Source organism: Ricinus communis, chromosome 4, assembly GCF_019578655.1.
Source record: "Ricinus communis isolate WT05 ecotype wild-type chromosome 4, ASM1957865v1, whole genome shotgun sequence".
Lineage (NCBI taxonomy): Eukaryota > Viridiplantae > Streptophyta > Magnoliopsida > Malpighiales > Euphorbiaceae > Ricinus > Ricinus communis.
In genome coordinates this window covers 22,852,644-22,878,150 of record NC_063259.1, presented here as the reverse complement: position 1 = coordinate 22,878,150, position 25,507 = coordinate 22,852,644, and the positions used below count along the sequence as shown (strand labels likewise).

Below are 25,507 nucleotides of genomic sequence, written 5' to 3'. Positions count from 1 at the left end.
AAAGGAAAAAGGAAGAGCTCTTATGGCAGTCAACTGACATTCAAACATGGCTGATTGTCACGGCTCGCCTCGTAGCTAGGCAGGGAAGGCTAAACAACACGGCCGTGTTGGATTTCAACACTGCCCGTGTTGCCAACACGCCCAAGGACACGCCCGTGTTGGTTGAATACAAATGCGAAAGGCCTAGAAGCTTCGGGAAACACGGCCACAGTAGGTAACACGGCCAATTACCCCAAACCGTGTTCCCAACACGGCCTTGAGCACGGCCATGTTCCCAACACGGCCTGGAACACGGCCATGTTGGCGGACAGGGGGAAAACTATAAATACCCCTTCCTTGTATCATTTGTAAATGTTAGGAAGAGAGCTTGTGAAGAGAGAGAGTGTGCTCATTGTAAGTGTAAAGAGCTTTAGTGTGAATTAATCAATACAAGTATACACTTCTACAACTCTTGCGTCTCTTTGTGCCACTTTCGTGAATTTACTTCCGCTAGCGTATTTGCTATCATTCTGCCGGGTTTGGCAATCAAGGGTAGGCTGACTAGCTATCTTGACTTTCGGGAAAATCAAGCAAGCTAGGCCGCATGTGGGCAAGGTTTTGGTTAGAAAATAAAACTCACGTGACAGTTGGTATCAGAGCAAGTTTGAGACGGAGCAGGTTGGTATCACGCCACAGTTGGAAGTATAGCGCAGATAAGTTCTTTGGGAGAATTCTTGCACGAGGTAATGGCCAAGGTTGGTGAGCAATCTACTTCTACCGCTCCTCCTACTCCAAGGGAAGGAGGAAAGGATAGCGGAAAGGGCCGGAGGGATAAGTCCCGCGACGTGATTGGCGCGATGGAGGAGAGGCTGGTCAGGGTGGAGACTACCATGTCTGATTGGGGGGATAAAATCGAAGACATGGACCTACGCATCGAGAAGCTAGAGTCCAAGGGGGACAACGGAGAGCTTCGCGAGGAGATGAAAGGTGCCTTGAATGTTCTCGCCGACAATTTATCGAGGGACAATGAGGCTCTCAAGAAGGTCGATAAGCTCGAGGTGGAGCTTAATTTATGCAAGACCGCGTTGGCAAAGAGTGGGGGAGCGCAAGCAGCGACGGTCCACAAGGTCGATGCTCCTAAACCAAAAGCCTACGGTGGGGCGAGGAATGCGAGGGAGATCGACAACTTCCTGTGGAATTTGGAGGGATACTTTGAGGCAGTGGGCATCGTGGACGACACCACTAAGGTAAAGTCCGTATCTCTCTACTTGTGTGATATTGCTACCGTTTGGTGGAGACGGAGGTGCGAGGATGTGAGAAAGGGCCTCTGCACCATTAATACTTGGGAAGATTTTGTTCGGGAGTTTAAGAAGCAATTCTATCCCGAAAATGCCGAGAAAGAGGCGAGGTCAAAGCTTTGACGTCTCCAACATAGAGATGGTCATATTCGGGAATATGTGAAGGAGTTCTCCGAATTGATGTTGGAGATTCCCGATTTGGGGGAGAAGGAAGCTTTTCATGCCTTTATTGATGGGTTATCTCGGTGGGCTCAGTTGGAGCTAGAAAGGCGAGGTGTGCAGGACCTTGCCACTAGCGATGTGGGAGTCCTTGATAGAGTTGAAGAGGAAGGACTCGTTTAAACCAAAAGTAAAGAAATACGAAGGAGGTGACAAAGGTGGTGGAGATAGGGGAAAATCTTCCACCAAGGATGGTAAGACTTCATATAAAGACAAGGGCAAGTGGAAGAAGGAAGACAGGCGTAGTTCTTCCCCGAGAAAGCTTGCTCGCCTATACGCGACGGACCTCATCGGGCATATGATTGTCCAAAGCGAGGAAAGCTTGGGGCGCTAGTGATCACCGAAGAGGAAAGGCAAGAAGAAGAGCGAAGACTTGCTTCCCTTCGACTCCTTAATGTTATCCAAGCCAAAGTGGAGCAAAAGCCTCGTGGACGAATGTACGTGGAGACCAATATCGGAGGCAGGAGTATTCAAGCCATGGTGGACACTGGAGCTGACACGGTATACATGGCGAAAGAGGTGGCTGACTCCATTAAGCTGCCTTACAAGAAGGAAAAGGGCTTCATTAAAGGGGTAAACGCAAAGAGATTACCTATCATTGGCGTTGCAAGAGGAACTAACATCCGAATAGGCCAATGGCAAGGTAAGGTCGATATAACAATTGCTTCTATTGATGATCAACGATTTTATCTTGGTATGGACTTCCTCGACATGGTGAAGGCATTCTTGGTTCCTTACGCCAACATCATGTGCATAATGGAGAATGGCCAACCTTGTGTTGTGCCGATAAAAAGGGAGTTAAGTCAAGATAAGATGGTGTCGGCCATACAGCTCTCAAAAGGGGTAAAAAGGAAGGAGCCAACCTTCCTAGCAACCCTTAAAGTGGAAGAAGGTACCCATGTTGATGAGCCTACACTTCCAAGCCCTATCCGAGGCGTACTAGATGAGTTTAAAGATGTTATGCCCCCAGAGCTGCCGAAGAAGCTTCCTCCACGCCGAGAAGTGGACCACGAGATTGAGCTGGAATCGGGAGCCAAACCACCCTCCTTTGCCCCCTACCGTATGGCGCCTCCTGAGATGGAGGAATTAAGGAGGCAACTTAAGGAGCTGCTTGATGCAGGCTATATAAGGCCGTCCAAAGCTCCGTATGGTGCGCCGTTGTTGTTCCAGAAGAAGCATGATGGGTCTCTTCGGTTATGCATTGACTACCGAGCGCTGAACAAGATTACAATCAAGAATAAGTACCCGATTCCTAACATTGCTGACATCTTTGATCAACTTGGTGGTGCTAAGTGGTTTACCAAGTTGGATTTACGGTCCGGGTACTACCAAGTACGCATTTCCGAAGGACATGAGCCAAAGACGGCGTGCGTGGCGAGATATGGGTCGTATGAATTTCTTGTCATGCCCTTTGGCCTCACAAATGCGCCGGCCACATTCTACACGTTGATGAACAAGGTACTTGCTCCTTACCTTGATCAATTTGTTGTTGTTTATCTAGATGATATTGTTGTGTACAGCAACACGCTGGAGGAGCACGTAGAGCATTTAAGGCTAGTGTTCAAAGCCTTGCGGGTTAACGAGCTCTACGTTAAAAAGGAGAAATGCTTGTTTGCCCAACGAGAAGTAGCGTTCCTTGGGCATGTCGTTGGCAATGGGAAGTTGAGGATGGACGGTTCAAAGGTGAAGGCCATCCAGGATTGGGAGCCGCCGACCAAGGTGACAGAGTTGAGGTCTTTCCTTGGATTAGTAAACTACTACCGGAGGTTCATTAAGGGTTATTCTTCCATTGCCACTCCCTTAACGGATTTACTAAAGAAGGGTCGTGCCTGGGACTGGTCTACGAAGTGCCAAGAAGCCTTCGAAGGGCTAAAGAAGGTGATTATAGAGGAGCCGGTCTTAGCACTCCCCGACTATACAAAGGCGTTCGAGATCCACACGGATGCTTCTGATTTTGCTATTGGTGGAGTACTCATGCAAGAGGGGCATCCAATAGCCTTTGAAAGCCGGAAGTTGAATGACACCGAAAGGAGGTATACGGTGCAAGAAAAAGAGATGACCACGATAGTCCATTGCTTGCGGACTTGGAGGCACTACTTGCTCGGGAGCAAGTTTATTGTAAAGACCGACAACGTTGCCACTAGCTACTTCCAAACGCAAAAGAAGCTCACACCTAAGCAAGCTAGGTGGCAGGACTTCCTTGCGGAATTTGACTACATCATGGAGTATAAGCCAGGAAGAGCAAACCTTGTTGCTGATGCCCTAAGCAGGAAGGGGGAGCTTGCCGATATAAGCCGTCCTGCATGCAACTTGGCGGAGCGCATCAAGGAGGGGCTAAAGCATGATCCGATGGCCAAGAACTTCCTTGCTCTTATTCGAGAATGTAAGACTCGAAGGTTTTGGCTGGAAGGAGACTTGCTTTACACAAAAAGAAGGAGATTATATGTGCCGCTCCATGATAATCTAAGGAAGGAGATACTTAAAAAGTGCCACGACAGCAAGTGGGCAGGTCATCCAGGCATTCAACGGACAATGGCGCTTGTGGAGAATGCCTACTATTGGCCTCGCATGAGGGAAGATGTGGAGGCCTATGTGAGGACTTGTCTTATGTGCCAACAAGACAAGATGGAGCAACAAGCCCCGGGTGGTCTACTAAAGCCACTTTCTATTCCTGAGAGACTATGGGAGAGTGTCTCCATGGATTTTATTGTGGGGCTTCCTTTGTCAGAAGGATGTGCATGGATCTTTGTGGTGGTGGATCGGTTCTCTAAATACGGCATCTTCATTCCAGCTCCAAAGGCCGTCACCGCTGAAGAAGCTGCCCATCTTTTTATGAAACATGTGGTAAAATATTGGGGTGTGCCAAAATCCATAGTGAGCGATCAGGACACTCGCTTCACAAGTCAGTTTTGGACGGAGTTGTTCAAGCTATTAGGCACCGACCTCAGGTTCTCCACGAGTATGCACCCCCAGACGGATGGGCAAACGGAGAGGATCAATGCACTTCTGAAACTCTATCTAAGGCACTACGTGAGTGCCAATCAATGAGATTGGGTGAAGTTGCTTGATGTTGCCCAATTCTCTTATAACTTGCAAAGGAGTGAGTCTACCGGCAAGAGTCCGTTTGAGATAGTTACGGGCCAACAACCTTACACGCCGAGCACTCTTGCCCTAGACTGGTCAAGCCGCAGTCCACCCGCCTTCAAGCTTGCAAAGGAATGGAAGGAGCAAGCTGATGTCGCTCGAGCTTACTTGGAGAAGGCCTCCAAACAAATGAAGAAGTGGGCTGACAAGAAGAGGAGACCAATGGAGTTTCAAGAAGGGGATAAAGTGCTCGTCAAGCTATACCTGCATGGGAAAGCCGACAGACTTCATTGGGGGCTCCGAAGAAGGTATGATGGGCCTTTCCCCATTATTAAACGAGTGGGAAAGGTGGCGTACAAGGTTGAACTTCCCCAAGGCATCAAGATCCATCCTGTTTTCCACGTAAGCCTGTTGAAGCCCTACAAGGAGGATCATGATGACCCAAGCCGAGGCAAGTCTACGAGAGCTCCTTTGAATGTGCGGGCTCAGTATGACAAAGAAGTGGACTACATCATCTCCCACCGTAAGGTGCCACAGTCCAATCAACCTCCTATGACGGAGTTTCTAGTCAAGTGGAAGGGACTCCCCGAGAGTGAGGCAAGCTGGGAGCCAATTCGCGACTTGTGGCAATTTGAGGAGAAGATTAAAGCTTATGAGGAGCAGGCAACGGGGGCGTTGCCAGATTGAGTGGGGGAGAATGTCACGGCCCGCCTCGTAGCTAGGCAGGGAAGGCTAAACAACACGGCCGTGTTGGATTTCAACACTGCCCGTGTTGCCAACACGCCCAAGGACACGCGCGTGTTGGTTGAATACAAATGCGAAAGGCCTAGAAGCTTCGGGAAACACGGCCACAGTAGGTAACACGGCCAATTACCCCAAACCGTGTTCCCAACACGGCCATGTTCCCAACACAGCGTGGAACACGGCCATGTTGGCGGACAGGGGGAAAACTATAAATACCCCTTCCTTGTATCATTTGTAAATGTTAGGAAGAGAGCTTGTGAAGAGAGAGAGTGTGCTCATTGTAAGTGTAAAGAGCTTTAGTGTGAATTAATCAATACAAGTATACACTTCTACAACTCTTGCGTCTCTTTGTGCCACTTTCGTGAATTTACTTCCGCTAGCGTATTTGCTATCATTCTGCCGGGTTTGGCAATCAAGGGTAGGTTGACTAGCTATCTTGACTTTCGGAGAAATCAATCAAGCTAGGCCGCACGTGGGCAAGGTTTTGGTTAGAAAACAAAACTCAAGTGACATGATAGGCGCCTTGATGTAGAATATGCAAGTGGAAAGAATATGAGTAACAGGGTAAGATAATGGCAGCATTTAAAGCTAAGGTTTTGAGAATAAACTAAGCTAATTGCTGCCAGCTAAATCTTTTGATCACTTTAATTATTTGTTCCCAAGAATATCTTGCAATCTTGCATCAATTAATAATTAATTGTAAAAGGGTCTTGCTTGGATTTCAATTTTTTTTTTTAAAACAAATAGTAATGTATGCTTTTAGTTACATATAAAATGGAGATAAACATATAAATGACAAACAATCCAAAATCAGAAAGCTTATCAATACATTCAGAACTGTACATCTAACCGGCTTAATAATATTGAATTTCATAAAAGGTGAAAAAAGAAGACCTTAAATAAATAACAGGTAATATATTTTGGAGATTTTAAAGAAAAGAAAAAAAAAGGAAAAAAGAAATAGACTTTGATTTTATAAAGGTAATTTTGACAATGTCCAGCTTTAAAAAAAAAAAAACATTTTTTGGCAATTTTGGTAATTTAGTAACAGCATCATGCATTTTTCTTTTGCTATTAATTAGTTTTTTTCTTTTATTATTAATTAGTTTTAATAAATAATATTTTTTGTGAGGTTTTATAATTCGTGTTGAGTTCTTCTATATAAGTTTTATAGTCATCAATTACGAAGTTACTGAGTTCTCCCTCTACGAGAGTGATGAAAAAAAAAATAGATACAATTCGGTATTAACAATTAGGCTTGTTAAAAGAAATTTATAAAGTCGATAAATGGCTTAATGTCACTAAAAATTACAATTTACAGCTAACGGCACGATTGATAATTGTCAGAATAAATTTCTTTATATATATTTGTTGATGTTTAATATTTATTTTTATTTTTTATATTAAGATATACTTGTTAATTTTTATTATTTCTAAGAAAATATAAATTTCTGATTTGCTAGAATATTTTCGAAAGTGATTTTATAATAGGTCAGGGATCTTATTTCAACTTCCATACAAAAAAAGAGCGAAAAGATCTATCATTATTCTTCACCAATATATGGCATTGCCAACTAAATCCAAGTTTTTATTACTATCATTATTCTTCCAAAAATATTAAACATATCGGATCTCATTTGATTCATGAGTAGATTCCTCAATCAAACCATTCCATAGCAATTCAGCCTCCTATCTTTTTCAAAAGTTCCTTTCCTTTACAAGCACGTATTAACATAAGCATGGAAATCATGACCATCATCCCCAAATGGACAATCCTTGGAAGTATCTAATTCTCAGGTCATCATTGCCAATATATATAGATATATATATAACCAATCATGAGTGATGTGTCTTTAATGATTTCCTTATGACAAAACCAGACACTAAAAAAGTTAAGCTGTTCATACGGTTCACACCAATCTAAACCCATACGTTTAGGTTCTTGCCTTAATATCAAGGAATTGAGAGGCTTCCAAGGACGGCTGACACCCTCTGCCGGTTCTTGCCTTTTTGCTAGCATATAAAGCAGGGAAAGCTTTCTTTGTTAAAATGAAAATGGGTATCACAATTAACATATTCTTAACTATATTCTCACTTGGATTTCTCTTTCCGGTGATTCATTGCTGGGGAACTGATGGGCACTTCATAACTTGCAAAATCGCTCAGGTCTTTTCTTTTGACTGCTCTCTGCAATTTTGTACTGTATCTTCATTTTTTCTTTAGATCATTGTTTTTCTTGTGTGTGTTTGTGTTGTTGCAGTCTCGGTTAAGTGAAGCTGCAGCTGATGCTGTGAAGGAATTGCTGCCGGAATATGCAAATAACGACTTAGGGAGCATTTGCTCCTGGGCAGACCATGTCAAATTTCGCTATCACTGGTCATCTGCACTTCATTACATTGATACTCCAGATTCTCTATGCAATTACCAATACCATAGTAAGTTACTTTTCGTTTGTATTTTTTGTTTTAATTGATAAGAGTTTGAGTCTGGGGCCAGACCATGCGGAAATTCCCTTGTCCCTGAGTAAATGGTCATATTATGATGCACAAAAAAGCTGACTTGTGATGGAATATGATTACCATAGAAAAAAAAAAAAAGAAAAAAAAAAGAATGACTTTTGAGTATCAATTGCCTAATCAATCTTTTCTTTTTGGTCTTCAGGGGATTGCATGGATGAAAATGGAGAAAAAGGAAGATGTGTTGCAGGAGCAATTAACAATTACACTTCCCAACTTCTTACTTACAACAGTGCTTCCTCTCAGGCTGAATGTAATTAATATTAAAATTAATTTGTTGTTTAATACATTAATATATTGCCCCCTTTTAATAAGTTCTTTCTCCCCCATCTTATTCTTGGCTAACAAAATAAAAATTATACGATCAGATAATCTAACAGAAGCACTTCTTTTCCTTTCTCATTTTGTTGGAGACATCCATCAGGTAATTCACTTGGCAAACAACTCAAGCACTGGTGCACTGGACATTACAGATTATTTTCTTGACATATTAAATCTGTGTAAATGATCTTAATCTTCTACGATGTAGCCTCTGCATGTGGGTTTTACTTCAGACAGGGGAGGCAACACAATTGATGTCCATTGGTACACTAGGAAACAAGTGCTTCACCATGTAAGTCTTATTGCCAAACCAACCTCATTAGCTTAAACCTTTACGGCAAACTTTTTGCACATGTAAACTTTGTACTACTACAAATGCATACAGGTTTGGGATGCCAATATAATTGAAACAGCTGAGGAAAGGTTCTACAACTCAAATGTTGATGACATGATTGACGCAATTCAACAGAATATCACGGTATTTTACTGATAAAATAAAATTATCTTATTTCTGTAATTCCTTTAATTTGGTAATCATCTTTTGCCTTTAATATAAATGAACAACAGACAGAATGGGTAAATCTAGTGCCGAGATGGGAGACCTGCAGTGGTAACAAGACAACTTGCCCAGATATGTAGGTTTACGTACCTCAATTTAGTAGTATACAATGTCTGAACCTGTTTCTTGGTTAAAGAATTATAATATGTTGGTTTCATTCATACGTTACTTTCAAATATAAATGGGTGCCATTTGCAGATATGCATCTGAAGGTATCAAAGCAGCATGTGATTGGGCTTATAAAGGTGCAAATGAAGGATCAGTATTAGAAGGTAAGGCAGAAATTGTTCTTAGACTTGACAGCAAAGCATGTCCATTTGTTCTTTGATCAATCAGAAACAATTAAGCAAGAAGCTGCTTGCAGATGATTATTTCTTATCAAGAAAACCAATAGTGACTTTGCGGTTAGCTCAAGCTGGAGTCCGATTAGCAGCTACTCTCAATCGAATTTTTCAGTGACTCTGTTTTTACTTCTGGTTTCATATCAGAGGCCAAGTATGCCTGAAGCTACTTAAAACACATTGTTTACTTCGATTGTTGGTATATTAGCAATCTATCCTACTTTTTAAGGCATTGCTTGCAGAAAATTGTAGGTATCTTCTAATAATTCTTGCAGCATTGTATTCTCAAGTACTTGATGTTTAACATTTGCTTATATGTAAGTACTTGCGATCACTGTTAGAAACAACAATAGGAAACAGTAACAGTAGCACTTCATACTTTCCTTGGAAAAGAAACAAGTAACAGTATATCAAGGAAAGAATAAAAACGGAAAAATCTAAGTTAAAACACTTTGAAATTATAGAATTCTTAACATAGATAATTTACATCCGCCATCATGTCAAACGACATCTGAAAATGCAAGGACTTGTTGTTTAATTTTAAATTTGTAACATAGTGTACTTAGGGTTTCTTCACAACCAGAACAGGGCACTTTGCATATTGAATACAATAACTGCTTACACTTCCTATTATGGCCCTGAAAAAAGGAAAAGGAAATGGTATCAGAAACCCATTATATAACAACAAAAACAGGCGAAGAAGTGCTTATGTACAAATGAACAATGTACGCTAGCATTATTCTTGATAAAGGGCTTGTTATGTATATTCTTGGTGTATCCAACAACTACCTATCTAGATTCATGATGAAGAACTCATACACATGTCTCATGGGTAAAATGCATTTTCAAGAAGTTACATTTGTTCTATTAATTAGTGCGCATTGGCTATGTCGAAACTAGTAGCAGGAAACTGAATTCAAACCTTTTGATTTTCCCAAGGCCGCATTCCCCTAAAACAAGCATACTGATATTTAGCTTTTGAACTACATTGCATATAGTTGTTTTAGGATCTCCTTCCTCTGTCAATATCTCTGCATCCACCTGCCCAAAAAGGAAAAAAAAAAACAATAAATTTATTCATAAACTAAGTTGAAAACATACGAGTATAATAAAAGAAAGATTTAAGATATGATTATTATGGGCGGACATACTCCTCTACTAGCACAAATTTCCTTAGCTTTCTCAAGAAATGCCAACGCCAGCTTCTTGTTTTTATCTTTGACAGAGTCAACATAATCTGGAGAATACACCATAGATTTTCTTAATGAGACTTTAATCTCTAGTATTAGTCTTTTCCTCAATTGATTCTGTTATAAAGAGAGAAGTCGCAAAGCATTTACCAGTTGAAACGGCACAGTACATGCGAGCAGAGCCGAAATTAGCAGGAAAATTGATGTTTCTAGCAGGAGGCTGTGCCATGAAGATAAAAAGAGGTGATTTTGTGAGTGATTCTTTCAGATTATCAAGTGCCCACATCAGTGCATAGTGACTATACTCGCTTTCATCAATGGCGATCATCACTTTCCTCTCAGCTTCTTCTCCATTTGCTGTTACTACTACCTCTTCCATTTTCAGGGTTAGATGAGACCTGGAGATTTTGTTTGGTGGACGAAGAGTGGTAAAGGGTTTACTGAAGATATAAAAGAGAGTTTTATTTGTTTACACTAGAACTTCAGTGTCTAGGCTTACTAATTTGTAAAATGGTAGTTAGGAAAACAATGGTCTGAAAATTTAGCTCATAACTACCAGTCAACTGTCAGATCTTTCAGCTCTATGACGAAATCAAACCGCCGTAGAAAATTATGAGTTAATTAGGAGCGCCTCTCAACTAATTTTAATTTTGGTTCTGTTGAATTGAGACTAAAATCAGTGGCCTAATCCACCTACACTATAAATATATTTTTATAATAATAATTGCTAAAGTATTCCAAATTAAAGTTATATTTCTTAATTATATATTTTTTAAAAATTATCCCCCAATTAAACTATATTGTCAAACTTAAAGACAAATAATTATTTTTCTTAAACCATCCCGGATTAAAGTCTTTCCTTTAAAAAATGATAGGCTAGAAAACAAATCTAGCTAGTGTAGAGTAAAGACTAGTATTATAGTTCTTTCCTTTTGTAAAATTAGAATGAACAACAAAAAATGACGTGTCACTGTCTGTAGATTTATTTTTAGCTGACTTCTCTTCTTACATTTTGACATAATAGTGTTTTTTGTTATGATATGATCATGTTCATTATGTTATTGAAAAATTAATAAAGTCTGATGACATAATTCAACATCAGTAGATTTTAGCATATTAATACCGGAGTCACTTCTTGACTGTAAATTGAAATTCCGGTTAAGCAAAAAAAGACAGACACCATCACCTTACAGATGTTTGATCAAGGAAACATCTATTTCTTTTTACTCAGTTCCATATAACTATTAGTAGTTATCGTGTCATTCTGCCATTCATATAACATCTGAAATTACTATAGTAAAAGCAAAAAAACATATAGATAAAATGGTACGAATTCTATTTAACTCAACTAATGTCCCAACTACAAAAAAACTTTTGAGAAAATTAACTATATATATATATATAATTTAGTGTAGTAGAAAGAAGAAGCCAGACAGTTCATTCTCTTTCTTGAACAAAGAAAGAGAAATTATTTCTCATGTAATCGACAGGTAGGCTTGTAACCATGCAAATAATTGTTTGATCATAAAAGTGCTGTTTTGTATTAGGAGGATAACTTGGAATTAATTTCGTTGGTGTTCCAAGTTTACAAGCAGTCCACATCTTACATATATATATACAAGTTACAAGGAGTCCATCTGAAACAATTTACAAGAAAAGTTTAACTTCTTGCTCTGCTATTATCATGTGAAGAAACCCAAGCACATAAGATCAAAAAAGAAAAAACAGAGCAGAAGAATACAGGTTTCAATAGGAAAAAATGGGGGAGCTGTTCTTAAGAGCACAACCGGAATAGTACTAGAGAGCACTGCCCAAGTTGAATCTAAGAGCACTTGACCTGTTTAAGAGCGATTAGAGGAAAACAGTACCAAGTTTCTTCACTGTTGCATCTTAGCCTTTCTAAGGTAATACCCTTAACTCCGATCCAAAGCACAGGATATATTGTGGGAAATTAGGAAGAACAGAGCAGCATAAATAAAGCACAGGCAGAAGCAATTTTTTTTTTGCAAATTGATGAACTACTAAATTGGCATCCCTAAAAATGTGAGAGACGCACAAGGACGGCATCGAATTCCAAATGCTATGAATTTTGCTATTTGGATCCCAAAGTCTCCATCATCAATAACTCCATTCACCCATATCGTATTCAGTAGTGATTGGGTGCGAAGCAAAGAAACGGGGAAGATGAAAAAATTTCTCTGAGGGGCTTCCGAAGATTGCTTGGACCTCCACTTTGTTATCTCTAGACCACTTAAGAACCCTACATATTCACATAGATAATGGTGGATGCTTGTTCAAAGAAATTAACTGCGGAAACAACTTGCAAAACTTTTACATACAGGTAGGAAAGGATGCTTACTACTCGAAAATTGCAGGCAGCGCAACAATGCATCTGAGCGTAAAAGACCAAATTGATGGCCAAAACAGGTAGCAACACGGGTGAAGGAGTTGTTGGGCAGAACAAAGGAATTATCATTGAGGTATCGGGAAGGTTTAAAGAATGTGAATCAATTTGTGGCAGATAGATTATCAAATTGCTTGGAATCTGTCTACATCAGACACTGTGACATTGCAAATGTCTATTCCTCTGGGTTCTTAAAATGTCTTGACAGCCTAGAACAACTCCATATAAGTTCTTGTCACAACTTGAGAGCATTCTTTGTGATGAAATCAAGGCCGATCATTTACCATCAAGCAAGCCAAGAATGGATCCATTGAAGTATGAGGGTCCAATCACACGAGCTAGAAGCAAGAAATTTAAGACTACCTTGTATCATTTCATGGTCCACGTGATAGACAAGATGCATTCAATAAGCAAGGTTAGTGAATTAAATTTAGAAGATCAAGATTCAACTTTGATTAATTGTATTTCATTCATGGATTAAAGCTCAATGTGAAGACATAAAGATCAGATTTGATTTGTATTGAATTCAAGTCCAAACGTAAAATCCAAGTCCAATGTTGAATATTTAAAGTCTAAGTCTAAGTCAAAAAGTCAAAGTCCAAGATTGAAAATCAAGTCTGAATTTTCTTCTTCAAGATCGCGATTTCCTTCTTTTATTCCTATTCTATTTGTTTTCTTTCTATTTTTGTATTTGACTAGTCAATTCCTTAAGCTAGCCGAATTTGACTAAGTCAAAATAGAAGTTTTCTTTTAACTTTTCTTTTATTCCAAGTTTTGTTTTTTTAGAAAGTCTTTTATTTAGGAATTCTTTTAGAATAGGAACTTTTATTCAGTCGAATATGCGGCTGTATTCTAAGGTTTAATTTCGTTATTAAGTGTTTAAAAACACTATAAATAGGTTGTATAGTCAATTGGGCGAAATAATTCTTTGATTGAATAATAAACCTTGTTTTTTTGCTTAAAAAGTTTATTTGAGTGTTCTTGAGATTAAAACTTATTGTTTAGGTTTTGATTTCACTTTTACCTTAAATTAATTCTATTAACTTGTTAGTTTCTAGGATTAATTAAGTTTATCTCATTATAGCTATTGATCTTATTTTTTTATAAATAAGAGTGATAGTTCCGCAAATAACTTTTGGCAAACCTTATAAGTATTCTTGGCGTGTAATATATCTTCCATAGAAGATTTACATCACTTTGTCTCCCAAGACTATGATTTTAAATTCATTGTTCTTCCTAAACTACACAAATTGGTTCTAAAAGATTTTCCCAATATGGAAAGCATATGGAAGGGGCCTGCTGTCTGATCATGCTTCCACAACCTGCGTTATTTGACAGTGCAAGGCTGTCCATGTTCGAAATTTCTCCTCCTGCCAAACCTTGCTGAGACTCTTCAACAATTATTCTATCTAGAAATCTCAGACTGCATGAGACTTGAAAGAATAATCTCATAAGGAGTAGGAGAACATCAAGTACCTCCTATGATAGCTTTCCAAAGTTAGCCTTCATTTCACTGTCAAACTTGCGGAAAATTGTGAGTTATACTGATCCTGCGATCTCTCTTGTGCTACCCTATTTAGAAGATCTATGTGTGAATGCATGCCCGAGATTGACTACCGATCAGCAACTTTACCATTGCGATTGAAATACACTACTAAGCAGGTACTAAGATGAGAATTACAGAAAGGACTTATAATAGCAGGCTGTTTAATATTCCCTAGTAGATTGCATTTCAAATATAAGTTGAAAATACTTTACTGTGCTTGGTCTTTCTACCAGTAAAAAAGGATTTACTTGATTAATATAATTTCTAAGTATATCATAAATATTTAGTCTTATCTGTGATTGAATTTCAGCCAACTCCAAATGTATTTTCAACTTCTACCAGATTGAGATCTCCAGCAGATCGATTTGATCTGTAAGTATCTTCTATTTTATTTTATTAGTTTATGAATTGCTCAAGTTTCTACTGGTACCATTAACAAGAAAGGACTTGAGAAATCTGATGGTACAAAGGAAATTATGTAGGTCTGAGACTTCAAGGGTGAGTGGAGCTGAATGTTCTAAAAGAGGTGGTCTGAGTGTTAATTGCTGAGAACAACTGGTTCAATCAGCCTGACTACAGTTCATAAGTCAATGTTTAAAATTACTTAGTTCCGCAGATATTCCTGCATATATGTACAGTCTATGAACGTCTGCTGCTATGTATGCGGTGTATTCTGTTGATGATGTGAAATGGTCTTCATGTAATTGCCGGGTTCTTTGTTATTAGCTGATTAAGTTCTTTGTGAGAATATAAAATCAGCAAGTCAGCATGATTCTAGATCATCATAAAATTTGTAGGCTGTCAACAATTAAAATGTGTCTTTTGGACTCTTCGCAAGTAGTCTATTTGGAGACTTCATAATGCAGACTCTTTGAACATGGGAAAAGAATTCTTGTGTCAAATGTGTCCATAAAAAAAAGAAGTGACTTCAGAGGATAGCGGAGTCTTTGCCATCACTTTGATGCTCTCCTTGGAGAATAGTCTAGTAGTAGCACTGGTAATATTTTTGGTGAAACATCATTCGAAATTAGATCTGGTAGCAACTTGGAATAGTTTCAGCGAATCAGGGAAATTTTTTCCTTTGGGGATCCTAATCTTTAAAAAGCTTTTCATTTTCTGCAAAGATTGTAGATAAACAGATCTCCAGCCCCTTAAAACTTGCCACCATACTTTTCTGAATTGGAGAAAAATAACAGCTCTATAATTATATAACAGAAACCAAACTTACAGAATTGCATTTATTTCACATTTGGTAAATTACAAATTCCACAACTTTTGACAACATTTCTAAAGCAAATTTTGATAAGTACACATATGGCAGGTTGGTAAAACTGAACTTACTTGTCTCCTCAGTGCCAGGATTATCAGCATTATGCTTCAAATCTTTGTAACACAAGTTGTTGAAGTGGTTTCTTTACAACAAGAACTGGGCACTTGGCATTATGAACACAATAGTTGCTGACACTTCCAAGAAAAGCCCTGTCCCAACAATCTGAACTTGGCATCACAAGACAACATGCTCTTGAAAGGCCAAAGAATTTAAAGGAACATAACTAACCTCTTTATAGCACCTCGACTGTGACTGCCTAATACAAGCAAATGGATGTTGTGCTTCTCTACTGCATCACATATTGCTTCTTTAGGATCTCCAATCTCTGTCAATGTCTGTGCAACAATCTGTCTCGAAACAAAGTTAAAAGAGTAAAACTTGAGTCAGGATCGCAACTGGGTCTTAGGTGTCTTTTCTTTCTTCTTTTGGTTATTCATTAGAATACAATAAAATTCACAAGAATTTATGAACTAAACAGAAAGTGAATATGTAAAACATAATTTACCCCATGGTCAGCACAAGTGTTCTTTGCTCTCTGCAAGAGAGCTAATGCAACCTTCTTTTGATTCTCTTGTATTAATTCAATCAAAGTCGCAGCTGATAACCCCAACAAAAGTAACAAAAGGGAAAAAGAATGAAGCATACGGTTAAAATGAATGAGAAATTGCTTAAAAAAGAAGAAGAAGAAGAAGAAGCAAGGAATAAGGAGAGGAACTACTGACGGGCAGCACCAAAGGAGGAAGCATAAACGTAGCCGAAGGTAGAATTGTTCTGAACCGTGAAGATGACAAGCTGAGAGTGGATTATGGTAGCTTTTAAATGATTAAGAGCCCACTGAAGAGCATATTGGCTATACTCGCTCTCGTCTATTGCCACCATCACTTTCTGCTTCTTCTCCTGCTTTCCCTCTTCCATTTCTTTCTCCAATTATATGCTGCTCTTTCTTTGGGCTTATACCAACACCAGCCCCAACTTTTTTATAGTAGTGAAAAGAAACCCTGAACCGTTTTGTAAATCTGTTGGCGCAAAAATAACGACTAATAATGATCATTGATCAGGTGCTAACTGACGATCAAACCAACCATATCTAATAGCAAGGGTTTATTTATTTAGATTTTTTGTGATGTGTTTGAGAGTTAGTTGGAACTTGGAAGACTCCAGACACAGCCCGTGTCGTACATCAGATTGTTGGCATATTGGCTACTCGCTCTCATCTGTTATAAGATAGATTACAATGTGATTGTCCCTTAAAAAGTCTATGGTTTTGAATCAATAATCCTTGGTTTAATTTATTATAATGACTTATGTTGATGCAGAGGACGGTTAGAAATGCTTAAACCTTTTTTCTAAAAAAATATTCATTTTCTTATGGATTGGTTCTAGAATGTTTCTCCACCAATCTTTATTACAAGGCAAGAAAAAAGGGCAGATAAAGTCATTCCAGTTAAAATAGTTTACATACTAGAAGATACTGGATTCTTGGTTCGTGTTCCTTCACACTTAAAACCCACATGCGGGGTTCATCTCTTTGTTTACTAGCTTAACTGCAAGACTTGAGCTCATTCATCAAAAAGCAACAATGTATAGCTCACAACAGCAAAACACTTTCTGAAAGCCCTGATAAGGGTTAGGTAGAAATGAAATTTCTTCTTCCAGTCCATCAAAGATACACACTTGGATATCTACTCTTCAAGTGGGAATGCCTATCAATTCAGGGTGTCGAGTAAAGAGGATATTATCGCAAAGGGGAAAGAAGCCCAGACATCTTACTAATGTTCAAGCCTTTCCAACATTTAGGAAGAGAAGGATTAATAGGAATTTACATTTTTTTCAGAATGTGCATAAGAAAGGTGTTTGCATTGAGGATAGAAACATAAAGAACTCAACAAATATGATGAACTCTGTATTTTTCCATTCCATTTTCAAGCTGAAGTTTCCCAATCCTAAACGTAATTTTGTATATGTTGAGACGCCGTTTTTGCTAACCACAATGACTATGGTTAGTCAGCCATCCATTTTCCAAATTATTATAATGGTAAAGCTAATTAGACTCCTCGTGTTTGAGAAACTGAACCAATTTAGACCTCATATCAGATGGAATACGGACAGGACGATAATTTTTGTCAAGCCATACTGCTGTGGCTTTTGCTTCCAAAATAGGCTGCAAAAGATGTAAACAGAGCTAATGAGCATAAAATTAAACCTTGGAATGGGCATAAGGATGACAGTAGCCAACCTCTTCATTTGGCAGCTTGAAGATGAAGTGATCAAAGTATAAGCGGGCAGCTGAGGAGCCAGAGATCCTCACCTTTACAACAAACCTGTCTCCACTCTAGAGGCAAAAGACACAAATGATAAGGAATAAACAACCTCAACAATAAATTATTTGGCTTTAAATAATAAATCATTTCTTAATTTCCCAACTGAGCACATTGCACATGTAGCCACACATTTGCCTTTCTTGGTTAAAAGGCCCGTGTTTTAATCATAGTTGTAAGCATGCACGTGAAAGAAATGCCCAAAGCTGAAATGAAATTCAGGCAAGCTCTGAAGAAGCAACCTGCCTTCTTGTAGAACATTTCTTATAATTATAATGATAAACTTCACAGTGAGCTGCTCAATATCACAAATACCATGATTTTCATGTTTTAGACTCACCATAACAAACCATTCGTCCTTTCCAAACCACCCTAGCCAAACTAAATTCAACAGAATTCCATGCAATAGAAGACCATCGCCAGGCTAAATTAGTAAATATTGATAGGTTTTCATAGTCTACTCTTTTGTTCTATATTGAAGAAACCCAAGAAGCAAGATTGAAATTGCAACAGATAAGATAGTTCCAGTAAATTACCATGTAAATATATGGCCATGGTTTAGTAGTAAAAATGATAAAGACCAATGACATACTCTTAGAGGTGCAAGGAACTTGAGTGACAACTCGGAGAGTGCCAATGCATCACCTGTGCGAGCAACAGCATCAGCACTGACCCCAATCCTCTCCAAAAGTTCATGACGACCTGATTAAGATATGCAAAATGAAGAAATTATACATCAGATGACCAAAAAAACGAATCAGGTAAGCACTTTTCCAGGCAATGAAAAATACAAGAGCTATTTTGAAGAGCCATGAAAAACATAACGCCATATTTTCAATCAATTATCCACAATTGCATAGTGGGGATTTATAATTTATTTTCATTCTACTCTCATCCATGCTTCTTCCATAATACTATGCAACAAATGAGGAACGACACAAAAAGATATCATCACCTTTCGTCACAATCATCAATGGCTACAGTTAACAGGCTCAATATCCAGAATCAAACTCATTTTCATATGGATCAAACAATGGAACGGAAATAGCAAACAACTGCTATACAATTTGCATATAAGCATCGAGAAGTTCAGGCTACAAAAGTAAGTACTCCCTAGCTTCCATGGCCACCATCCAACATTCTACAATCCCCTAATTTATTTATATATTTATTTAATTTTATATAGTAACTTCATGCAGTGATCTAAACTAAACTGTATAATATGTTAAATTTAAAATGAATTAATAAAATTTAGAAAACTTGTTTAATTTATCTAACTAGAATGGCAATAAAGTTTCATCAAGTTAACAATAACTTTTTAGCAATGATGCAGGAAATGAAAGTAAGAAAGCACCAACTTACTCAAAATTAGTCTAGCTTTTAAACATAAATTGGTAAATCAAGCAAAAACAAGAAATTACCATGCTGACAATAACTGGCATAGACAGCATTATTGACAACTCCGTACTGATCAAGCTCATAATCACGCACTTTTAGCTCAACACCAACAAAACTATTCATTCTACAAGTCAGATTTCCATAATATAACAACCGGGTATAATGATCTGACACTTGAATTAAGTAATTAACTACACAGCATAGATAAAATGACGGGGAAAAAAATTTCATCTTTTGTGTACCCTTTACCGCCTCTGATATCAAGAAATGATAACCCACTGCAGCTCTTCACGGTAGGGAGTGACCGGACGACTGGCGACATGGGCGGCCGGGAAACTCGAAATAGTAGTGATGCTGATGGACGGTGGAGATTGATCCATGTTGTGTTGGCACGTGAGAGGGGAGTAGTCACTTGCATTGGGTAGATAAATGCCTGCTGCAATGCCATTGTTGACAAATTTGATCAATGGAGATACGAAATTGATGAATTGGGTATGGTTATTGTTTGGTGGGCGTTACAGTCCATGCTAGAGAGCAAGCGGTTGGACGGGGTGTTCACAAACCGAACCTAACCGAGCCAATTCAACTTGCAAAATGCGATTTTTATACAGTGGCGGTTTGATTTAGTTCGAACAGATTTGACTTCTTTTTCAGTATTTTTATATAATGTGAAAATAAAAATATTCAAAATTGAAATTCAGTCTGAAATAAAACATAAATGAATATATAGGCCTAAACCATTCAAATCAACTTCAATTATACAATTAATATTTTGTATGCTGTTATTATTTTAATTATAAAATTTGTAATTTATAAATTTTAAATTAATACATCTACCTTTTATTATTTACCTGACTCACCAACACCTCTATTTATATTCATATGCTTATACTCGGCTTCAATTGCGAACATATTAAGTGATTACATGTAAAATTAAGCTTACTGAGCTTTAATTTAAAAATAAAACTAACTAATAGTAGACTCAATTAATTACCAAAAATAATATCCTCTCCTAATACTAAAAAGAAAATGTAAAATTAACCTTTATTGCACTACTGTCATGAATGGGTTCATTTAAATACCTTTCATTTTTGCTTCTGAGATGCAAATTAAACCTAAACCATATTATATATATATATATACATATATATGCAAGTTCTAAACTAGTAAACGGCTCAAAACTGGCCACGAGAACCTAATCCTATAGGAATTATCGTTCTTTAATGGATGAGAGGATTAAGCCCCAGAATTCAATTATTTTAGTGGAAGTCCTGGAGGTGGGGAAGAAAAAGAAAAGCATAAGAAATAAAAGGAATGAGGCGAAATTAATGAATATGGATAGAAACCCGTGGGGGGAGCAGTTCTCCAGGCCTTGCAAAATGGCCTTTGCTGGAGACCAGCAGGCAAGTCCTATATACAACAGTGCGAGTCTGGGGTTCTGCAATGTGACATTTTACTTGTTTTTTGGAAACTTAAATTTGAATACATCACATTCATGTTGTAGGTAGGCCTACACAGTACAGTGAGAGTACGTACTGGGGGGGGGGGGGGGGGTGGTTTGGTTTCCGCAATGTGACACTTCACTTGTTTTGCCTAATTTCTGGTGCTAAACCCACATTCGTATTTGCATTCTTAGCTTGGGATTCCTACGGATTTAGTGGATTAATTTGGCGTTTGGCTGTTTAGCAGAGTGCATGTTTTCTTTCATTCTCCTGTGCTCCAATGTAATTCCGATTTGGTAACATTAAAACTTGATAGGGGGTACATATAAAATAGGACATGAACTTCCATTAAACTGCCAAATAGATGATGACCCATGAAGGCCCAAGAAGTCTGGCAGCTATGGCCAATGACCACTCTGCAAGTACAGCTTTTTGGTGTACTTATTTTGTCTTTAGAATCGGTGCCAGAAGTTTTGTAAGATGTATCTTTCCAACTGCTTTAGTTACTTAGCGGTGCTGAATAATGCTGCGTTTGCATTGCTATTACGTTACACATCAAATTAGGGGCCGAAGCTGCACCCTTTACTAGCACTTAACTGCATCACTCTTTAATTCACAATCCCACAAACTCAAACCAATCTTTATAAAGTTCCAAAAACTGAGGCCTTATCCTTTTATTTTTCTGTTTCTTTCTTTTTTTAATCACCGGACCCATTGCATTGCTTTCTCTACTCTTTGTTGCTGGTTGGGTGCATGCACACTCTCAAGTTTCAAACACTAGCTAGCTAGCATTTATCCTTTCAAATGCCAGTTAAGAGAACTTTGCATATAATAAAAAATATATATATATATTATTTCTTTATCATATGATATCTTATCATATGTCATTTCTCTCTTTTATTCATTAAAAGATCAGTTAAACTACTAACTATAAAGATACAACAGAAGACTGAACATGCTTGTTATTATTGTTTTTGTTGGACAAGTCGCCTATCTTCAAATTCCTATTAACACCTCAATACTCAGAGTAGGGTAAAGTAAAATTTTATAAAATAAATAAACATAAGGTTTTAGAAAATAAAATAAATTTTAATTTTACATCATTTAGGAAGAATATACGTTGAACGAAAATAATAAAGAATTTCTTAAATTATAATTTTTTTCAATCTACTATTTTAGTGGGTTAAAATTTTGAGAGTTTTGATAGTTTTTAATTTTTTTTTTAAATTTTTATCATATTAATAGATTGGAGTTTTAAGATTTTATAAAACTTTCAAAAAATTTCATTCAAATAGATTATAAAGGATTGAGAAACTAACTTTGTAATCAAATAATTGATTTGTTTTTATATAGTCTGTCTTGAACTTGCCTTGGTTATAATAAAGATGTACAATGTATCTGCCTTTCATAAGTCTACATCATCATCATCAATTTATCATCACATAAATTGTCAAGCTAACATCACCTGAAATTTACACATCTATCATCATGGTGTGACATATATATATAGGGTGTATTATTTGAGTGCTTACTATATATGATCACCAATTATAATTTAGATATTAGAGAGATTTAGGAATCCTTTGATGAAGAGATAGTCTACCTAGAAATTAACCTTCACATGTAAGGGTTGGAAGCGGCTAAGACAATCCTACCCACCTAACAAAATTAAAATGTCATCTTCCGTATGTCTTTCCCAATAATTTGTTTCGTCTTTAATATATGATTATAAAGAGACAATTAGGAGAATCTCTTACATATGATCAACAGATAATTACTCAAATGCAAAAGGTACCATAAATCATTATAGACAAGTACAATATTACATTAATTAACGACTTTATATTTTATGCCTTTTCAATTCCCACCAGCAGATAAGGCATACAGTTTTTGCACTTTTCAGTTTTCATGCATGCTTACTCGTAAGTAAATTGAATTGAAAAGGACCAACAAAAAAAAGAGAGAGAAATCTATCTATGAATTGGGCCAAGTTGAGTGGAAATAATTTGGTACTCCTCCATACCCTTCTCTTTCCATCCCCTCCATTTCTTGGACTTCATATGCATTTGTTCCCTAAACCACATTTAATTAATTTTATTAATTAATATTAGACGTACATAAATGGGCCGGTTCGATTAACATATATAATTAAGAGTTAAAAAAAATTAACGATTAATTTATTTTTGGACCATAAGTAAAGCATCGAGTGACTTGCCTGCATCGTTTCAATGTTGTCCCTCTCCATGTTATAGTCATGGTACATACTAGCTGCTGAAAGCTTCATAGATAGAAACTGGGAATACAATAAAATAAAATAAGTGCAAGAAGTAGAAGGGAAAAAGAAAAGAGTTAATTTACATGGAAAGTATTAATTTATGATTATTGATTCATTTGTGATTAGTGATTCTCACTTCAATCTGATTCTGGAGTGACTGAACATAATTAATAATGACATCCAGCATAACTGCCATTCCCATCGTCTGCAAATATCAAATGATAGATTAATCATACAGAATCCTGCAGAAAATTAAAAGCTGAAGGTGTAGATGTCCGACCTTATAGCATCCTGGAACCAGGTCCTGTAAGCACCTAAGCTTCTCATTGATTCTCTCTCTTCTTACCTGCAAACAACATATTAATATATTTTATGTTGAGAAAAAAGAAAGAAAGAAAGAAAGGAAGGGGGAAAAGAAAAACTGGATTTTCCATATATATATATATATATATATATATATATATATATATATATATATTATGGCATGAACAGATTTTCTTTCTTCCTTTTTTTTTTTGTTTAATAAATCAATGTGTAGATACCCGTTCTGCCAAACTGTGACTATCTGTAGCTTGGCCTCTTTTTGCTCTAACATGAATTACTTCTTTCGGTTTTTCCAAATCTTTCTGATCATCCTTTCTCTTTCGTTTTTTTCCTTCATGTTTCTGCAAGAGCTTTTATATTAAGGAAACGTAAAACAAATAGGTAGTCTAAAATCTTTTGAGCAAAGAAACTACTGTGCATCAACACACAACACAAAGCAGAAAAAGAAATATATTTATGTTTTATCTCTGACCTGAATGTTCGCACTTCCAGTACCAGTAGGTACTGCAGGAGGAGATACGCTGAAGAAGCTCTGGATATTAACGTCCGCAAAGTTCATAGGAAGCTGCTGCTGACGATGATTGGAGAAAGCTAAGAATTCGCTAGGATTACTATCATCATCCAAGAACACTGGTCTCTGGTTGTTATAGTTCCCTATCTCCAGTAAATATGATGATGATGATGATGACGACTTCATCTCTGAGAAAGGAGACTTCAGGTTCTGTGGGTCCCTAGTTAACTCACCCATTATCTGATCACACTTCATAACCCAACTTTGAATGCTTTATATAAATGCAATATTGGTTTATATAAATATATATGTTCCAATAATATTATATATATCATAGGCTACTTTGGCATTATTTTTTCCCATTTGTTTTATTTTTAATTTTTCAATTTTTAGCTGTTTTATGTAAACTGGATGCCTAAATATCAAACTAGCCTTAATTGCAAGTATATATATATTCGCTTACTCCAACCTGAATTCGTGACTATCAAATTTTTAAATAGCTAACATAATCTAGTTTGGTTTTTTTTTTTTTCGGTTGCAATACAGATTGGCTATTCAATTATTGGTATAAGAAAGATTCTGAGAAGTAGTATAACATTAATTTCTTATTACAATTTATATATTCACTCAATCTAAATAAATATTGTCTATATAGTGAAAAATTTATTTGGAATTTTAATATGATAGTCAAACTGTTAACGGAATACAATCTTAAAAATAAATTAATTTTTTTTTTTATAAAATAGGTCTAATTATCAATTAAAGTTTGAATTTAATATATTTTTAATTTTATTTAATAATCAATATTTATATATCTAATTTATTTTAAAAAGATTTATGATGAAAAGATTTGAAATTTTAGAATGGTGAGTTTTGTTTGAGACCATTTTAATTAACTGCCCATGATTGAGTATATGGTAATGGGCTTTGCTTGGCTCTGCACTCAGAATTCTTGGAAATGACATGATTCCCTACAGAAAATTTGAAGCATCTTTGTGATAAATAGTCCCCTTTGTATGGCTCAAAACTAATGAACTACCACCGTTTCTGTATTTCCTTTTTTCCTTTTCCGGTTAAATATTATTAGTCCATTTTTTGGATGTTGCGATTCTCATTTGTTTTTGTTTGTACTTTTTATTCTTTTCTACTTCTTTTAAAAGATTTACACCCATGTATTGCTGTAGTAAATAAACATTAATCTTAGAGTCATTATATATATATATATATATATATTAATTTTGTTCAAGATAATTTAATGTTTGCTAGGCTCTAAAATAACTTATTGTCTTAGTGACTAATTTTATCAAACTCTAGAATTCATTTAAAAAAAATGATATTGTACCTGATATAAATTATATAAAAGAAAATCCATAAAGGAGAAATATAACAAAAAATAAGAGAAAAGAGTAAAATAAAAAAATTGAAGAAAATATTTTCAATCTTATAAATATATTAGTTTATTAGCGAAAAGTTTTATTTTAAATTTTTATTTATTTACTTTAATTTGGTTTAACTTTAATTTATTTTATCAATTAACTATCATTTTATCAAGATATATTTGAATTAATTTTATAAGTAAATTCTGTATAATATATTTCAACTAAACACAATATAAATTTTAATATAATTCATGTCTTATATTATTAGTAATTATATACGTGTATAAGATTAAAAAATATGAGACACTATCACTTAAAAAAAGAATATA

General features: G+C 36.6%; 5 protein-coding genes and 1 long non-coding RNA gene across 9 annotated transcripts; 2 read left to right on the top strand and 4 right to left on the bottom strand.

Moving 5' to 3' along the window:
* The first annotated feature begins 7,068 nt into the window (after nucleotides 1-7,068).
* On the top strand, nucleotides 7,069-9,293 carry LOC8260369 (endonuclease 2). Its single transcript, XM_015724071.3, has 9 exons — nucleotides 7,069-7,490; nucleotides 7,585-7,759; nucleotides 7,986-8,093; nucleotides 8,209-8,264; nucleotides 8,370-8,453; nucleotides 8,547-8,639; nucleotides 8,729-8,796; nucleotides 8,919-8,992; nucleotides 9,085-9,293. Exons 1-9 carry the CDS (start codon nucleotides 7,374-7,376, stop codon nucleotides 9,177-9,179), a joined length of 870 nt encoding a protein of 289 aa, XP_015579557.2. The 5' UTR covers nucleotides 7,069-7,373; the 3' UTR covers nucleotides 9,180-9,293.
* A 206-nt stretch (nucleotides 9,294-9,499) lies between these two features.
* On the bottom strand, nucleotides 9,500-10,736 carry LOC8260370 (universal stress protein A-like protein). The gene is made up of 4 exons (XM_002526940.4): nucleotides 10,402-10,736; nucleotides 10,213-10,298; nucleotides 9,984-10,102; nucleotides 9,500-9,699 (listed from the first exon to the last, which is right to left on the bottom strand). The coding sequence occupies exons 1-4, from the start codon at nucleotides 10,628-10,630 to the stop codon at nucleotides 9,624-9,626; spliced, it is 510 nt and encodes a 169-aa protein (XP_002526986.1). The 5' UTR covers nucleotides 10,631-10,736; the 3' UTR covers nucleotides 9,500-9,623.
* A 3,454-nt stretch (nucleotides 10,737-14,190) lies between these two features.
* LOC112536139 lies at nucleotides 14,191-14,926 on the top strand. Its single transcript, XR_003080198.2, has 3 exons — nucleotides 14,191-14,317; nucleotides 14,512-14,573; nucleotides 14,684-14,926. It is a non-coding gene; the product is annotated as an uncharacterized LOC112536139 (long non-coding RNA).
* A 499-nt stretch (nucleotides 14,927-15,425) lies between these two features.
* LOC8260372 (universal stress protein A-like protein) lies at nucleotides 15,426-16,685 on the bottom strand. Its single transcript, XM_002526941.3, has 4 exons — nucleotides 16,254-16,685; nucleotides 16,037-16,128; nucleotides 15,760-15,878; nucleotides 15,426-15,680 (listed from the first exon to the last, which is right to left on the bottom strand). The coding sequence occupies exons 1-4, from the start codon at nucleotides 16,444-16,446 to the stop codon at nucleotides 15,572-15,574; spliced, it is 513 nt and encodes a 170-aa protein (XP_002526987.2). The 5' UTR covers nucleotides 16,447-16,685; the 3' UTR covers nucleotides 15,426-15,571.
* A 451-nt stretch (nucleotides 16,686-17,136) lies between these two features.
* LOC8260373 (acyl-acyl carrier protein thioesterase TE3, chloroplastic) lies at nucleotides 17,137-19,850 on the bottom strand. Of its 2 annotated transcripts, XM_002526942.4 has the most exons (5): nucleotides 19,490-19,847; nucleotides 19,271-19,371; nucleotides 18,442-18,551; nucleotides 17,768-17,863; nucleotides 17,137-17,692 (listed from the first exon to the last, which is right to left on the bottom strand). In XM_002526942.4, the coding sequence occupies exons 1-5, from the start codon at nucleotides 19,693-19,695 to the stop codon at nucleotides 17,573-17,575; spliced, it is 633 nt and encodes a 210-aa protein (XP_002526988.2). In that variant the 5' UTR covers nucleotides 19,696-19,847; the 3' UTR covers nucleotides 17,137-17,572. The 2 variants fall into 2 exon arrangements, with proteins under 2 accessions (XP_002526988.2, XP_025014503.2); XM_025158735.2 differs by lacking the exon at nucleotides 19,271-19,371 and having other exon boundaries at nucleotides 19,497-19,850.
* Nucleotides 19,851-22,463: 2,613 nt separating this feature from the next.
* On the bottom strand, nucleotides 22,464-24,529 carry LOC8260375 (transcription factor bHLH75). 3 transcript variants are annotated; one of them, XM_048373168.1, is made up of 6 exons: nucleotides 23,761-24,529; nucleotides 23,507-23,641; nucleotides 23,245-23,310; nucleotides 23,101-23,169; nucleotides 22,905-22,982; nucleotides 22,464-22,762 (listed from the first exon to the last, which is right to left on the bottom strand). In XM_048373168.1, the coding sequence occupies exons 1-6, from the start codon at nucleotides 24,052-24,054 to the stop codon at nucleotides 22,664-22,666; spliced, it is 741 nt and encodes a 246-aa protein (XP_048229125.1). In that variant the 5' UTR covers nucleotides 24,055-24,529; the 3' UTR covers nucleotides 22,464-22,663. The 3 variants fall into 3 exon arrangements, with proteins under 3 accessions (XP_048229125.1, XP_025014510.2, XP_015579552.3); XM_025158742.2 differs by having other exon boundaries at nucleotides 23,507-23,638; nucleotides 23,761-24,528; XM_015724066.3 differs by having other exon boundaries at nucleotides 23,507-23,629; nucleotides 23,761-24,513.
* Nucleotides 24,530-25,507: the final 978 nt, after the last annotated feature.

Excerpts from the sequence above, each read along its gene's own strand:
- LOC8260369 (XM_015724071.3), top strand. The coding sequence starts at position 7,374 with ATGAAAATGGGTATCACAATTAACATATTCTTAACTATATTCTCACTT. Across the intron at positions 7,760-7,985 it reads ATGCAATTACCAATACCATA|GGGATTGCATGGATGAAAAT; the intron begins GTAAGTTACTTT and ends TTTGGTCTTCAG. Across the intron at positions 8,640-8,728 it reads CAATTCAACAGAATATCACG|ACAGAATGGGTAAATCTAGT; the intron begins GTATTTTACTGA and ends AATGAACAACAG.
- LOC8260370 (XM_002526940.4), bottom strand. The coding sequence starts at position 10,630 with ATGGAAGAGGTAGTAGTAACAGCAAATGGAGAAGAAGCTGAGAGGAAA. Across the intron at positions 10,299-10,401 it reads GTACTGTGCCGTTTCAACTG|ATTATGTTGACTCTGTCAAA; the intron begins GTAAATGCTTTG and ends TGTATTCTCCAG. Across the intron at positions 9,700-9,983 it reads GGCCTTGGGAAAATCAAAAG|GGCCATAATAGGAAGTGTAA; the intron begins GTTTGAATTCAG and ends TCCTTTTTTCAG.
- LOC8260372 (XM_002526941.3), bottom strand. The coding sequence starts at position 16,446 with ATGGAAGAGGGAAAGCAGGAGAAGAAGCAGAAAGTGATGGTGGCAATA. Across the intron at positions 16,129-16,253 it reads TTCCTCCTTTGGTGCTGCCC|CTGCGACTTTGATTGAATTA; the intron begins GTCAGTAGTTCC and ends TGGGGTTATCAG. Across the intron at positions 15,681-15,759 it reads AGTCGAGGTGCTATAAAGAG|GGCTTTTCTTGGAAGTGTCA; the intron begins GTTAGTTATGTT and ends TTGTTGGGACAG.
- LOC8260373 (XM_002526942.4), bottom strand. The coding sequence starts at position 19,695 with ATGGCATTGCAGCAGGCATTTATCTACCCAATGCAAGTGACTACTCCC. Across the intron at positions 19,372-19,489 it reads GATATCAGAGGCGGTAAAGG|AATGAATAGTTTTGTTGGTG; the intron begins GTACACAAAAGA and ends TCTGACTTGTAG. Across the intron at positions 18,552-19,270 it reads TGCCAGTTATTGTCAGCATG|GTCGTCATGAACTTTTGGAG; the intron begins GTAATTTCTTGT and ends TATCTTAATCAG.
- LOC8260375 (XM_048373168.1), bottom strand. The coding sequence starts at position 24,054 with ATGAAGTGTGATCAGATAATGGGTGAGTTAACTAGGGACCCACAGAAC. Across the intron at positions 23,642-23,760 it reads CTGGAAGTGCGAACATTCAG|AAGCTCTTGCAGAAACATGA; the intron begins GTCAGAGATAAA and ends TCCTTAATATAA. Across the intron at positions 22,763-22,904 it reads ACAACATTGAAACGATGCAG|GGAACAAATGCATATGAAGT; the intron begins GCAAGTCACTCG and ends AATGTGGTTTAG.